General features: G+C 40.7%; 1 protein-coding gene across 6 annotated transcripts in view; it reads right to left on the bottom strand.

The window, feature by feature from the left end:
* The window catches only part of LOC126259759 (xaa-Pro aminopeptidase 1), a 155012-nt gene that overhangs the window by 60873 nt on the left and 81918 nt on the right, over nt 1-12221 (bottom strand). For all 6 annotated transcript variants that reach the window (XM_049956753.1, XM_049956758.1, XM_049956759.1 and 3 more), the window contains exon 6: nt 9851-10047. In XM_049956753.1, coding sequence (XP_049812710.1) covers nt 9851-10047 — 197 coding nt within the window. The remainder of the gene's footprint in view (nt 1-9850; nt 10048-12221) is intronic.

Raw genomic sequence — 12221 nt, 5'->3', positions numbered from 1 at the left:
CCTTCTTCTAATAATTGTGCCGCAAATTCCTCTTCTCCCCAATTCTATTCAGTACCTCATCATTAGTTATGTGATCTACCCACCTAATCTTCAGCATTCTTCTGTAGCAACCACATTTCATTTCTCTTCTTGTCTTAATTATTTATCGTCCATGTTTCACTTCCATACATGGCTACACTCCAAACAAGTACTTTCAGGAAAGCCTTCCTGACACTTTCCTTGCCTTCACCAGTCTACATTTTACATCCTCTCTACTTCAATCATCATCAGTTATTTTATTGGCCAAATAGCAAAACTCATCTACTACCTTAATTGTCTCATTTCCTAAACTCAGCATCACCTGATTTAATTCAACTACATCCCATTATCCTCATTTTGCTTTTGTTGCTGTTCGTCTTATATCCTCCTTTCAGGACACTGTACATTCCGTTCAACTCCTCATCCAAGTCCTTCACTGTCTTACAGAATTACAATGTCATCAGCAAAACTCAACATTTTTATTTCTTCTCCCTGGATTTTAGTTCCTACTCCAAATGTTTTTTTGTTTGTTTGTTTCCTTTACTACTAGCTCAATATACAGATCTAATAACATCAGGGATAGGCTACAACCCTGTCTCACTCTGTTCTCAACCACTGCTTCCCTTCTGTGCCCCTCAACTCTTTTAATTGCCATCTGGTTCCTGTACAAATTGTAAATAGCCTTTCGCTCCCTACATTTTACCCCTGCCCCTTCATAAGTTGAAAGAGTATTCCAGCCGACATTGTCAAAAGCTTTCTCTAAGTCTATAAAAGCTATAAATGTAGGTTTGCCTTTCCTTAACATCTCTTCTAAGACAAATTGTAGGGTCAGTATTGCCTCCTGTGTTCCTACTTTTCTACGGAATCCAAACTGATCTTCCCCTGAGGTCAGCTTCTAACAGCTTTTCCACTCGTCTGTATAGAATTCGTGTTCATATTTTGCAACCATGACTTATTAACCTGATAGTTCAGTAATTCACACACCTGTTAGCACATGCTTTCTTTGGAATTTGAATTGTTATATTCTTCTTGAAGTGTAAGGGTATTTCCCCTGTCTCATACATCTTGCACACCAGGTTGAAGAGTTATAGTCATGACAAGTGAGTCTTCCATTTCAGCTCATTCTCTTATCAATATATTTGGATTCCTGTTTCTCCTTTTAATTCTAAACATCTATCTCTCCATTTCTCACTGAGAGATTCTCAGTTTTTTGCACTGCAAGACCATGTAACACTGCCATTTGTCCATTTCGGACATAACAGAAGTTTGTTTTTGAGAACTATTTAGTTTACCACAAACACTTCAAGGCCACATTTACTCTTCTGCTAATTTCTTCTGCTGTATGTCCAGTTATCTTCAAATGTCCTATCAAAAACCTCATCAACTTGTTTAATGACTTTGTCATTAATTTTTACAATTCTGTTTTCAATTTACATTTTCTTAGCCTTATGAACATCAATTTTCAAGCCTAATTTCACATCCTTTAAATCACTTTTTAATTTTACCAACAACAAGAGCAAACAGTTCTATGATGTCAGCAAAATGAAGGTTGTTCAGGTATATTCATTTAACATATATTTCTTTTTCACAGTTTACGGACCAGAAACCATCCTCTATGGCTGCTGAAGAAAGTTTTGGGCACATGGAATCTCCTTGACTGACTGCTTTCATCAGTCAGGTACTCACTAAGCTGATGATGTTTAAAGTAGACTATGTATATTTTTTGGTGAACCAAAACAGCCTTGTTTCTAAAGAGATCTTTGTATAGATTTTATGAAAACTGAGTCAAAAGTTCTCAAAATCTGTGAATCCCAGAGGATTCCTGTGCTCTGTTATGTAACTATTACAAAATATTCTGACACACAACATATCATACATTTCTTAATGTGTTCTCTGTTGAAATTTCTAAGTATAAGTTTCTAAGTATGAGTCCATCCTCTCAGCTTCAAGCCCCTGTTATTAGTTACTGCATCACTCAAGGGGCACAAGACCTTGTTTTCGTTTTCAGTCTTTAGAATAGTTTGATGCCAGTTCCTATTTCTCCCTACCGTGTTTACACACATAACCTACCTAGTACTCAATTAACCATTTGTGAATTTCCTGGATTTTTATAACAAATGTTAAATTAACTTGTTTAGATATGGGCTTCACATAGATCACTTTTTTCCCTACTCTTCCAAATCTCTTCAAGTAGCTCACCTTTTTTAACATCTTTCTATAGCACTAAATTTCACACAATTTGATACCCTATTTTGATTTACAATCATCCCTAAAATGGCTTGCTCCAGACATACATTTTATGGAAGATTCAACTATTTTAAAGCAAGCACAATATACCTGGTGCAAGTAATACCACAAAATATCATGCCTGTCATCCATAAAATGTTGTTATAATCTATTTAATATTGGTAATACTATTTCATCAATTATGAAACTTTAACTGTGGGAATCCATCAACTATCTTACTTACTGTTGAATATCTTACACACGTTCCTGACACAGCACACAATTTCTTTTGTACCTACTCATGAAACATATGTGGATGAAGTATTTGTACAGCATTACCTGTCACTGTAAGGAACAACTATATAATCACTGGCATACACCAATGTGTTACACATGTTACTGTAGTACAAAAACCCATCTTTATAGAAGCATAAACAAATGGTGCATACTGAATAAATGAAGGGATGATTTAGGTTGTTGATTTATGTACAGGTTATACACGATTCTACGGGGGATAACTAATTTTCGACACTCAAGCACAGAGTGTGTATACACACTACCTTGACATATGATAAATAATCATGCATAAAACACAAAGCATCCATAACTTGCACATAGAATCTATAATCCCTGTTATATAAACATGTTGAGTCTCAGTCAAGTACAACAAAGAGACTGCTAAACACTTGAGCTTTTGGCCAAAAGGCCGCCTCCTAGGCTGTGTGTGCACGCACGTATGCTCGCACGCACACACACAGTCTACTGTCTCTTGCCACTGATGGAGTGGTAAGGTTAAGGAGTCTGGGGGGGGGGGGGGGGTGTAGGGGTGGAGGACGGTAAAGTGCTGTTTGTAGGAGCATGCAGGGACATGGTGGAGGAAAAGATAGGACAGCAAGATGCAGTGGAAATGTTGGGGGGGGGGGGGGGGTGGTTTGGAAGGAGAGAATTAGAGGAGAGGAAGAAGAAAGGAGACAACCAGCAGGTGCTTTGGTGGAACGGAAAGCTATATAATGGTGAAGTGGGAACACAGACTTTACTGCAGGGAAAGTTTCCTCCTGTGTTGGTAGGAAGGATCTAGATGGTGCAGGCTGTGAAGAAGTCATTGAACTGAAGAATATCTTATTGGGTAGTATGCTCAGTAACTGGGTGGTCCAGCTGTCTCTTGACCAGAGTTTATTGGTGGTCATTCATGCAATCAGAAATCTAGTTGGTTGTCCTGCCCACATAGAATGCAACACAGTGGTTGTAATTTAGCTTGTAGATCACATGACTGCTTCTGATTGGATAGGTGATGCTTGTGACTGGACTGGGGTAGTTTGTGGTGGGAGGACGTATGGGACAGATCTTGCATCTAGGTCTATAACAGGGATGTAAGGCACGAGACAAGGAGGTGGAAGCAGGTTTGGAAAAGAGCTGGATGAGGATATTGCACTGGCTCAGGGGGTGGCTGGTGAGAGGATAGTTGGTGCGATATTCCTAATTTCAAGGCACGACGAGAGGTAGCAAAACCCTAGTGGAGAATGTGATATCCAACATTCTCGTAACCCTCTGGCCTCAACCTTCGTTAATAAAAGTCCTTCACTTTCCTATCCCCTTCCACTGCTCCCACTCCAGCACTACACAACATTCTATTCCACCATCACATCCACAGAATTTTTTTCCCTCTTCTACTTCCCTCCTTTTTCACCCCCCACCAGTCCTAAGCAAAGAAGGGAAAGCTGAAAGGTGGAAGGAGTACACAGAGGGTCCATACAAGGGAGATAAACTTGAAGACAATATTATAGAAAGGTAAGTGGATGTAGATGGAGATGAAATGGGAGATATGATCCTGTGAGAAGAATTTGATGGGGCTCTCTAAGATCTAAGTCAAAACAAGGCTCCATTCCATCAGAACTACTGATGCTCTTGGGAGAGCCAGTCATGACAAAACTCTTCCACGTGGTGGGCAAGATGTATGAGACAAGCAAAATACCCTCCGACATCCAGAATAATGTTATAATTCCAAGTTCAAGAAAAGCAGTTGCTGACAAGTGTCAAACTTCTTTAACTATCAGTTTAATAAGTCATGGCTGCATGATACTAATACAAATTCTTTACAGATGAATGGAAAATCTGCTATTCATCCTGTACATTGAACAAACAGTAAAGGAAATCAAAGAAAAATTAAAGTTCAGGGAAAATAAATAAAAACTTTGAGGTTTTCTGATGACGCTGTAATTCTGTCAGAGACAGCAAAGGACTTAGGAGGGTAGATAACGGAATGGACATTATCTTTATCTTTATACAAGATTAACATCAACAAAAGCAAAACAAGGCTAATGCAATGCAGTCGAATTAAATCAGGTGACACTAAGGGAATTAGATTAGGAAATGAGACACGTAAAGTAGTATGTGAGTTTTGCTATTTGGGCAGCAACAAAACAACTGATGATGGCCGAAGTAGAGAGGATATAAAATGTAGACTGGCAATGGCAAGAAAAGCCTTTCTGAAGAACAGAAATTTGATAACATCGAATACAGATTTAAGTATTAGGAAGTCTTTTCTGAAAGTATATGTATGGATTGTAGACACATGCGGAAGAGAAACATGGATGATAGACAGAAACACAATAGAAGCTTTTGAAATATGGTGCTACAGAAGAATTTTGAAGATTAGATGGGTAGAGATCATGTAACTAATGAGGAGGTACTGAACAGAATTGGAACGACAAGAAATTTGTGGCACATCTTGACCAAAAGAAGGGATCGGTTGAATAGGACACGTGCTGAGACATCAAGGAAAGACCTGTTTTGTATTGGAGGCAAGTGAGGGAGGGGTAAAAAAATGTAGAGGGAGATCAAGAGATGAATACAGTAAGCAGATTCAGAAGTATGTAGGTTGCAGTACTTATTTGGAAATGAAGTGGCTTGCACAGGATAGAGCAGCATGGAGAGCTGCATCAAAGCAGTCTTCGGACTGAAGACCACAACAGCAACAGTACACACATTCACACATAACCACACAGACACCCAAACACACTCTCCTGTGGCCATAGCAAGACTGTTTGGATGTCTGTGTATGAATGTGTACTACTGCTAGAAAAAGAGCTAGTGCTTGGAATCTAGTGTGAATACTTTTCCGTTGTGTGTTTCTGTGCTTTATGGATCAATCCATTATAGATGAGAGGCTGCCTTTCCTTATTTTACATATTGCACCATCCAAGACTTTCCTTTACTGTTATATTTTTGTAATGACGTCTTATGTAAGTAGATGGCAATTTGTGTAGTATGCACAGCACACACTGTATGTACAGAATCAGGTAGTCTCATGCATTTCTCCATTGTTAAACAAATTGGCAGTTGATGACTACATTGACTGAAATTGGAAACAAAGTGTTAATAATTCAGCAGCTACTGGTGGTTTATTGTAACATCCACTTGATATTTACAAGTTGTGGTGCACTACCTGTGTCAGCTATTATGAACTTATGGTCTTCATCACTGCAGAAGCCAGATGTGGGTACGGTGCAGTAGTCCTCCCACGTCAATGAAAATCTCTGTACATATTAAAACCACCGACAGTGCCTCACTCACCTTCATATGGGCAAGAACTTGCCGATTTAGGCTCAACAGTTAAAGGCCCTTTCCAAATGGCTAAGAAAAGATGATAGTTAGCTACTTCGCAACACAGTGCAAGGCTTAAAGATTATACAGCCTGCGCACACTGCAACTCTGCAGCCTATGTGCATTCCGCACGAGTTTTGTGTGACTATGCAAGCTGTGTAGCTTGTTTATCATTAGGCCAGATAGGGTCAGTCATCTTCAACTTCCGCCAAGCTCTGCCTCAACTCTTAAGTGACACCAGGCAAATTGGGTACAGGCCTGCAGTCCTCTAGAACACACTACCCTCCCCATCTCTGCCATATGTTCATAATGCAACTCAAGCACCCACTGATCATACCAAAAGAGCACTTCCACATTCCTCTCAGCAAGATCCACAGCTGGAACAACCAAACCACAGCCTAAAATTAAAAATATTTTATCCCTGCTTTAGAGGCTTCAGGTGGATAACCTCTACAGTGACACGATTGAGTTGAGGTGGTGGGTTGTTGTCAGGATGACTGGCGGAATCGCTGTCTTGGGAGTGTGCTGATGATGGCAGGTGTGGCAGAGCTGATGAAACAGGTGGCCAGTGGTCTGTTTGACACGAACAGCTCGGCAGGACAGCTGATGTGTGGAGTCCGCAGCAGCACATCTACCATCTGGGAACGGGTGTGCAGCTCAAGCATGGTCTGCCAAAGGTGTGATAACTTGACACGATTCTTGTAATGGAAGACAGTCCTCAGCAGTGATGTCTGCCCTTGCAAGTGGGGCTGTACAGCATCAGTATTCCCACCCAGAGATAGGTGGTTAAGCGGTTGCACTGGCTTGGTCTGGAGTGAGCCCGATGGTCGCCTACCAGTTAGAATGTGCCAGGGCCATCGTGGTGGACTTAGAACCAGCAGTAGGCCCATTGTTGGAGGAGGCCAAGTCTCATAGTGGCTGCTCACAAAATCGTGTCACCTTGTTGCCCATAGAAGACCTCCCCTCATAGATGGTATTGCCAGAATGACATCCCTTTGCAGACTGATATATCTTTGGCTAAAAATGATGGGTACTCATTTTGCTGAAACACTGCTTCTGACCATGTACACCAAAACGAGCCCTTAGCTTGGAGGCGTAGTAACAAGCCTGTTCACACTGTAGTCGCTCTGTCTTTCTGCTGTATTGACAATATCAAGTTGCTGGTCCCTTGCTCAGCCACTATGTGTACATCAACTGGTGGCATTGCTGCATCTGATGTAGTGCTGTTTTGGTTGGTTCTTCACTTTCCGGCTTCCATGGCCTTCTGCAAAAGCTGTGGCATTGTCACTATTTTACTCAGTAGAGCCAAAAAATACTGACGGCACAACACTGCAGAGTATCATCCTTATACCACTATTCCTACACAAACCATAGCTCCAAGGGTCATACCCCTTTGAAAAATCTGGGTAGAATACCTGTTGCCTGCAGCTGCTTTCTTCTCTTATTACAGAACTGTTTCTACAGCATGCTGTGTCCCATTAGAAGCAGAGCTGTTTTTTAAAGAAGCCGTGTGGTTTGTTAATTCTGCTGCATATGCTGGGCAGTTTTCTATGTTGGTACTCCAAGGCACCAACAGTCCACACAAATGAACAGTCACCACAAACTATACACTGACAAGTATGGAGCATGTACCTCAGTACAAAACTGTCAGTAACAACTGTTTCAAAGGCTATTTCACCTTCATTCTTATCACAACAACATTTGTAATTGCATATGTGGGGGCTGTCCCTCAAAGACATTATACGCACATGCAATCATCCTAGGCTCTGTCTCCAATAGTTCCTGTCCTCTACGTATCACTATTCCTTCCCATTCTCCTCAAACTAGCTTTGTTCTATACAATGCATCTTCCTCCTCTCTTTCTAACTTCACATTTCTCACTACTCCATCACTATCTTTGATTATATCTCTGTCACTGTTATTACCACTCTTTTTACTCCCCTCATCCGCCCAAGCTGAAACCGTTACTCCCCACTGCCACACCACAACTCCACACAAATAAATAGATAGAGATAGAGAGAGAAAGTGCGATATCTGATGTACAATTGTGCATAATTTTTAGTGGCATGTATGTCAGTCAAGTTTTCCTCTGTAAAGTAACAGTCTGTTCCCACATCTAACACAATTATTCAGTAAAGTAAAGCTACTAATTATAACATCAATAATATTACAAAAAGTATTGACTGCTACTCATTGTAAAGATGACTCGTTGAGTAGCAGACAGGCACAACAAAAAGACTGTTACACAGTATAGCTTTTGGCCAAAGAAGCACACCTCGTGCACACATGTCCAGCGTGCGCGCGCGTGCGCGCACGCACGCACGCACGCACGCACGCACGCACACACGCACGCACACCTCATGCACACATGTCCACTACCACTGGCAGCTCTGATCGCAATGCGACTGTTGTGGGAATAGTTTGGGGGGGGGGGGGGATATATGGTGGGGCATGCAGGGCTACATGGCGGCGTGACAAAACTGCCAGGAGTGGTGCTGGAGAGTGGGGTGCAGGAAAAACAGGGGAGGGGAGGGGAGGGGAGGGGAGGGGAGGGGAGGGGAGGGGAGGGGAGGGGAGAGCAAGTAAAGGGCTGCTGGCAGTAGCAGTCATGTGCATAAGGTACACTTGTTTGTGTGTGTGTGTGTGTGTGTGTGTTTACTTTTCTGAAGAGGGCTTTAGCTGAAAGCAATAATGTGTAACAGTTTTTTCATTGTGCCTGTCTGCAACTCAATGGGTCATCTTTACAGTGATTAACATTCTATCATATTGTTTATAGCTACTAAATAAACCTTTTTCCTAAAAATAATGCAAATAATAATGACAGAACAAATTAACTATATCACAGTTTTAGAATTACTCTTTCAGTTATACAAAAATGTGCTGTAAATACTTTGTTTGTAATTATTCATTTAACAAAGGAGACCATACAAAATTAATGCTAAGTCATTCAACAAGAAAATGGGTTACCTGTCCTGCAGGGAAAACAAGTTGTAAATATTCTTTTCTTTAAAACTGTTTGCCTGGCTAGACATAAATCCCACTATTTGCCTTTCTGAAATATTTGATCCAGTTTCACTGGAGAATAAATCAAATGCTTTGTATTTATTCAGCTAAAATTACCAATTTACAAGGTTAAGCACGGTGGGGAGAGTGAATTTCTCCTTTGCTTCTAATACACACCATTCTGAGATAATTGACCAACTATCTTTCACTCCACAGCAATAGTTAAATTAAAATGTTTGTTTTCATAAATGCTGTTATCTGGGCAACAAATATTTGATTGACTGCACCACAGCTGTCAAAACTACAGTATTTCACTGTCCATTTACATACAACCAGTTTCAGGCTTTACACTTATTCTCATGTACAATACCAGAACAGGAGTTGTGTTCAGTATTTCGCAATTACGCACTTATCAGAACAGCACACAAATATTACAAATTCATACAGGCGATGGAATGTGGCATTACACATATGACTTTGAAGCGAAGCAAAAGTGAAGTTGTGGAAAAAAGCTTCACCATCATTACAGAGGAAAACAAAACAAGTGAGGATCAACATGAAAATAATGGTGGTTTGTATTTCAACATGAAGGGAATCGTCTAAAAATTGTGGCATGCACTGTGATGATCAAAAGCTATGCCAGCCCATCTGGAACTACTTTAGGTCAGGAACTTCACATTTAGGCCACTCACATGATACAGACCCATATGACCTTCCTGTTCTCTAGAATGAAAAGCAGCATAAAAGGGAATTTCCGGAACACACAACAGGTGAAACATTTTGTTGGACAAAAAACACAGTATTTATGAAAGCAGGCACTCCAACTTAACTTATGGTTCCATATAGATGATGGTTGGTCAGTTGATATGAGGCAATGTGTAGGAACGACACTCAGCAATAGGAGAACCTGTCAGTACCACTCCTCTGCCCACAGGAAAGCAATTATCAATCTGTTGCACTTAATGATACACTCTAACAAAGCACAATAAATGATAAGTACCTGCTCAGTAAGTACATCCTGTATTTTTTCATACGGGTGGATCGTGATGCACAGATCTTCCTGGTTAAAATGTTGCCGCACAGATGGTGTCAGCTTACATTCATCCATGAAGAGGTGCACACTGTGCATCGTGACAAGAGCATACGAGAAGAACACTGGATTATACGCAATATCTGAGCCACGAAGATTTAACAGCCCTGTCAAAAAGAACAGAAACATGGATGTGAATGTTGATGACTTACTCAATGCTGCAAAATGTTACTAGGCACTAACATTACATAATTATGATGGACACCTAAAAAAAGTGAAATCTAAAAATGGAAATAAATACAGGGCTATTATAAATGATTGAAGCGATTTCATAAATTCACTGTAGCTCCATTCATTGACATATGGTCACGAGACACTACAGATACGTAGAAAAACTCAAAGTTTTGTTCGGCTGAAGCCGCACTTCAGGTTTCTGCCGCCAGACCGATCGAGAGCGCAGTGAGACAAAATGGTGACAGGAGCCGAGAAAGCGTATGTCGTGCTTGAAATGCACTCACATCAGTCAGTCATAACAGTGCAACGACACTTCAGGATGAACTTCAACAAAGATCCACCAACTGCTAACTCCATTCGGCGATGGTATGTGCAGTTTAAAGCTTCTGGATGCCTCTGTAAGGGGAAATCAGCAGGTCGGCCTGCAGTGAGCGAAGAAACGGTTGAACGCGTGCGTGCAAGTTTCACGCGTAGCCCGCGGACATGCTGGAAAATTGGCTCATGCCACAACTGGAGACCGACAGCGCCGACTTCATCTTTCAACCGGATGGTGCTCCACCGTACTTCCATCATGATGTTCGGCATTTCTTAAACAGGAGATTGGAAAACCGATGGATCGGTCGTGGTGGAGATCATGATCAGCAATTCATGTCATGGACTCCACGCTCTCCCGACTTAACCCCATGCGATTTCTTTCTGTGGGGTTATGTGAAAGATTCAGTGTTTAAACCTCCTCTACCAAGAAACGTGCCAGAACTGCGAGCTCGCATCAACAATGCTTTCGAACTCATTGATGTGGACATGCTGCGCCGAGTGTGGGAGGAACTTTATTATCGGCTTGATGTCTGCCGAATCACTAAAGGGGCACATATCGAACATTTGTGAATGCCTAAAAAAATTTTGAGTTTTTGTATGTGTGTGCAAAGCATTGTGAAAATATCTCAAATAATAAAGTTATTGTAGAGCTGTGAAATCGCTTCAATCATTTGTAATAATCCTGTATTTAGGCACTCATCTTTTCCTAAAAATAATTATTTTTCACAATTTCCTATACTTCCATTTACTGTGAAGCAAGAACTTAAAAAATTGGAAAAGTGAGAGAACATTATTTTGAAAGCAATATGTCTGTCAGCCCTTGCACAGTCTGTACTGAAATATAATTTAATCAAACTGAATACTTGGAAAGCTGATGAAAGAAATCACAAGACTGAAGATTAATTGTGTTGAAGTAGGTTACATCTCACATTTGATGAGATGGGAGCATTGTCAAAGCTAAAAAAGACAGAAAATCTGCCACCAAAATGAATACAGAAAAGGGAAATTCCATAGAAGAAAGGAGGAGATGACAGGGAAGTAGCAAAGGAAAGATTATGAAGTTGTTTTTGTACCTACGGATCACTCTCAGTTGACTTCAAGGCTATGAATCTGACAACACAGACTATTGGGAGATCATGATCTCTTCCTAAGAATATGCTGCTTATATACTTCTTGAGAATGCAGTCTCTCCCTCTCCCTCATTCTCATTCCCCCCCCTTTCTCTCTCATTCTTTTTTCAAAAATGCCCTCCTCTGAGGGGGCTGTGAGACAGTTAAAAGATTGCTGGGCTTGACTCCATACAATATGGCATATTGCAAGCATTGTAAGGTCAGATTGCACATTATTTGACAAATGCTTACTGCAATAGAGAACCCCAAAAGCCATGGGAACTAGTACACAGTGTCATACTAAACCGGGGTAGTGATAAAGACTTCACACTGGCAATGCTTTACAAGAGAGATTGCTTCCCAAAACACTAAGAGTTAAGAGGACTGAAAGTACTCTAAATTAAAACAGTTATAGAGTGCATTGACAAGAATATTTTGATGTACTGCTTCCTCCCTCACTGCAAGCTAGATTGCTGTACCTTTTAGGAACTGCATTAATGTTTATAACAAAATCTCCCACATCTTTAGTTACACTATACATAATTCTTCACTTGACCAAGCAGAAACTTTCATCATTCAGGATTTTCGAAGAAGGAATAAAATGAGTGACTTTTGTAGCACAAAGATGAGGGAAAGCTAAATAAATATGCTGGCAAGTGATGGCAACATTGTTTAATATGCAC

The sequence above is a fragment of the Schistocerca nitens genome, chromosome 5 (assembly GCF_023898315.1).
Source record: "Schistocerca nitens isolate TAMUIC-IGC-003100 chromosome 5, iqSchNite1.1, whole genome shotgun sequence".
In the NCBI taxonomy this organism is placed as follows: domain Eukaryota; kingdom Metazoa; phylum Arthropoda; class Insecta; order Orthoptera; family Acrididae; genus Schistocerca; species Schistocerca nitens.
This window is presented reverse-complemented; position numbering and strand designations above follow the sequence as displayed.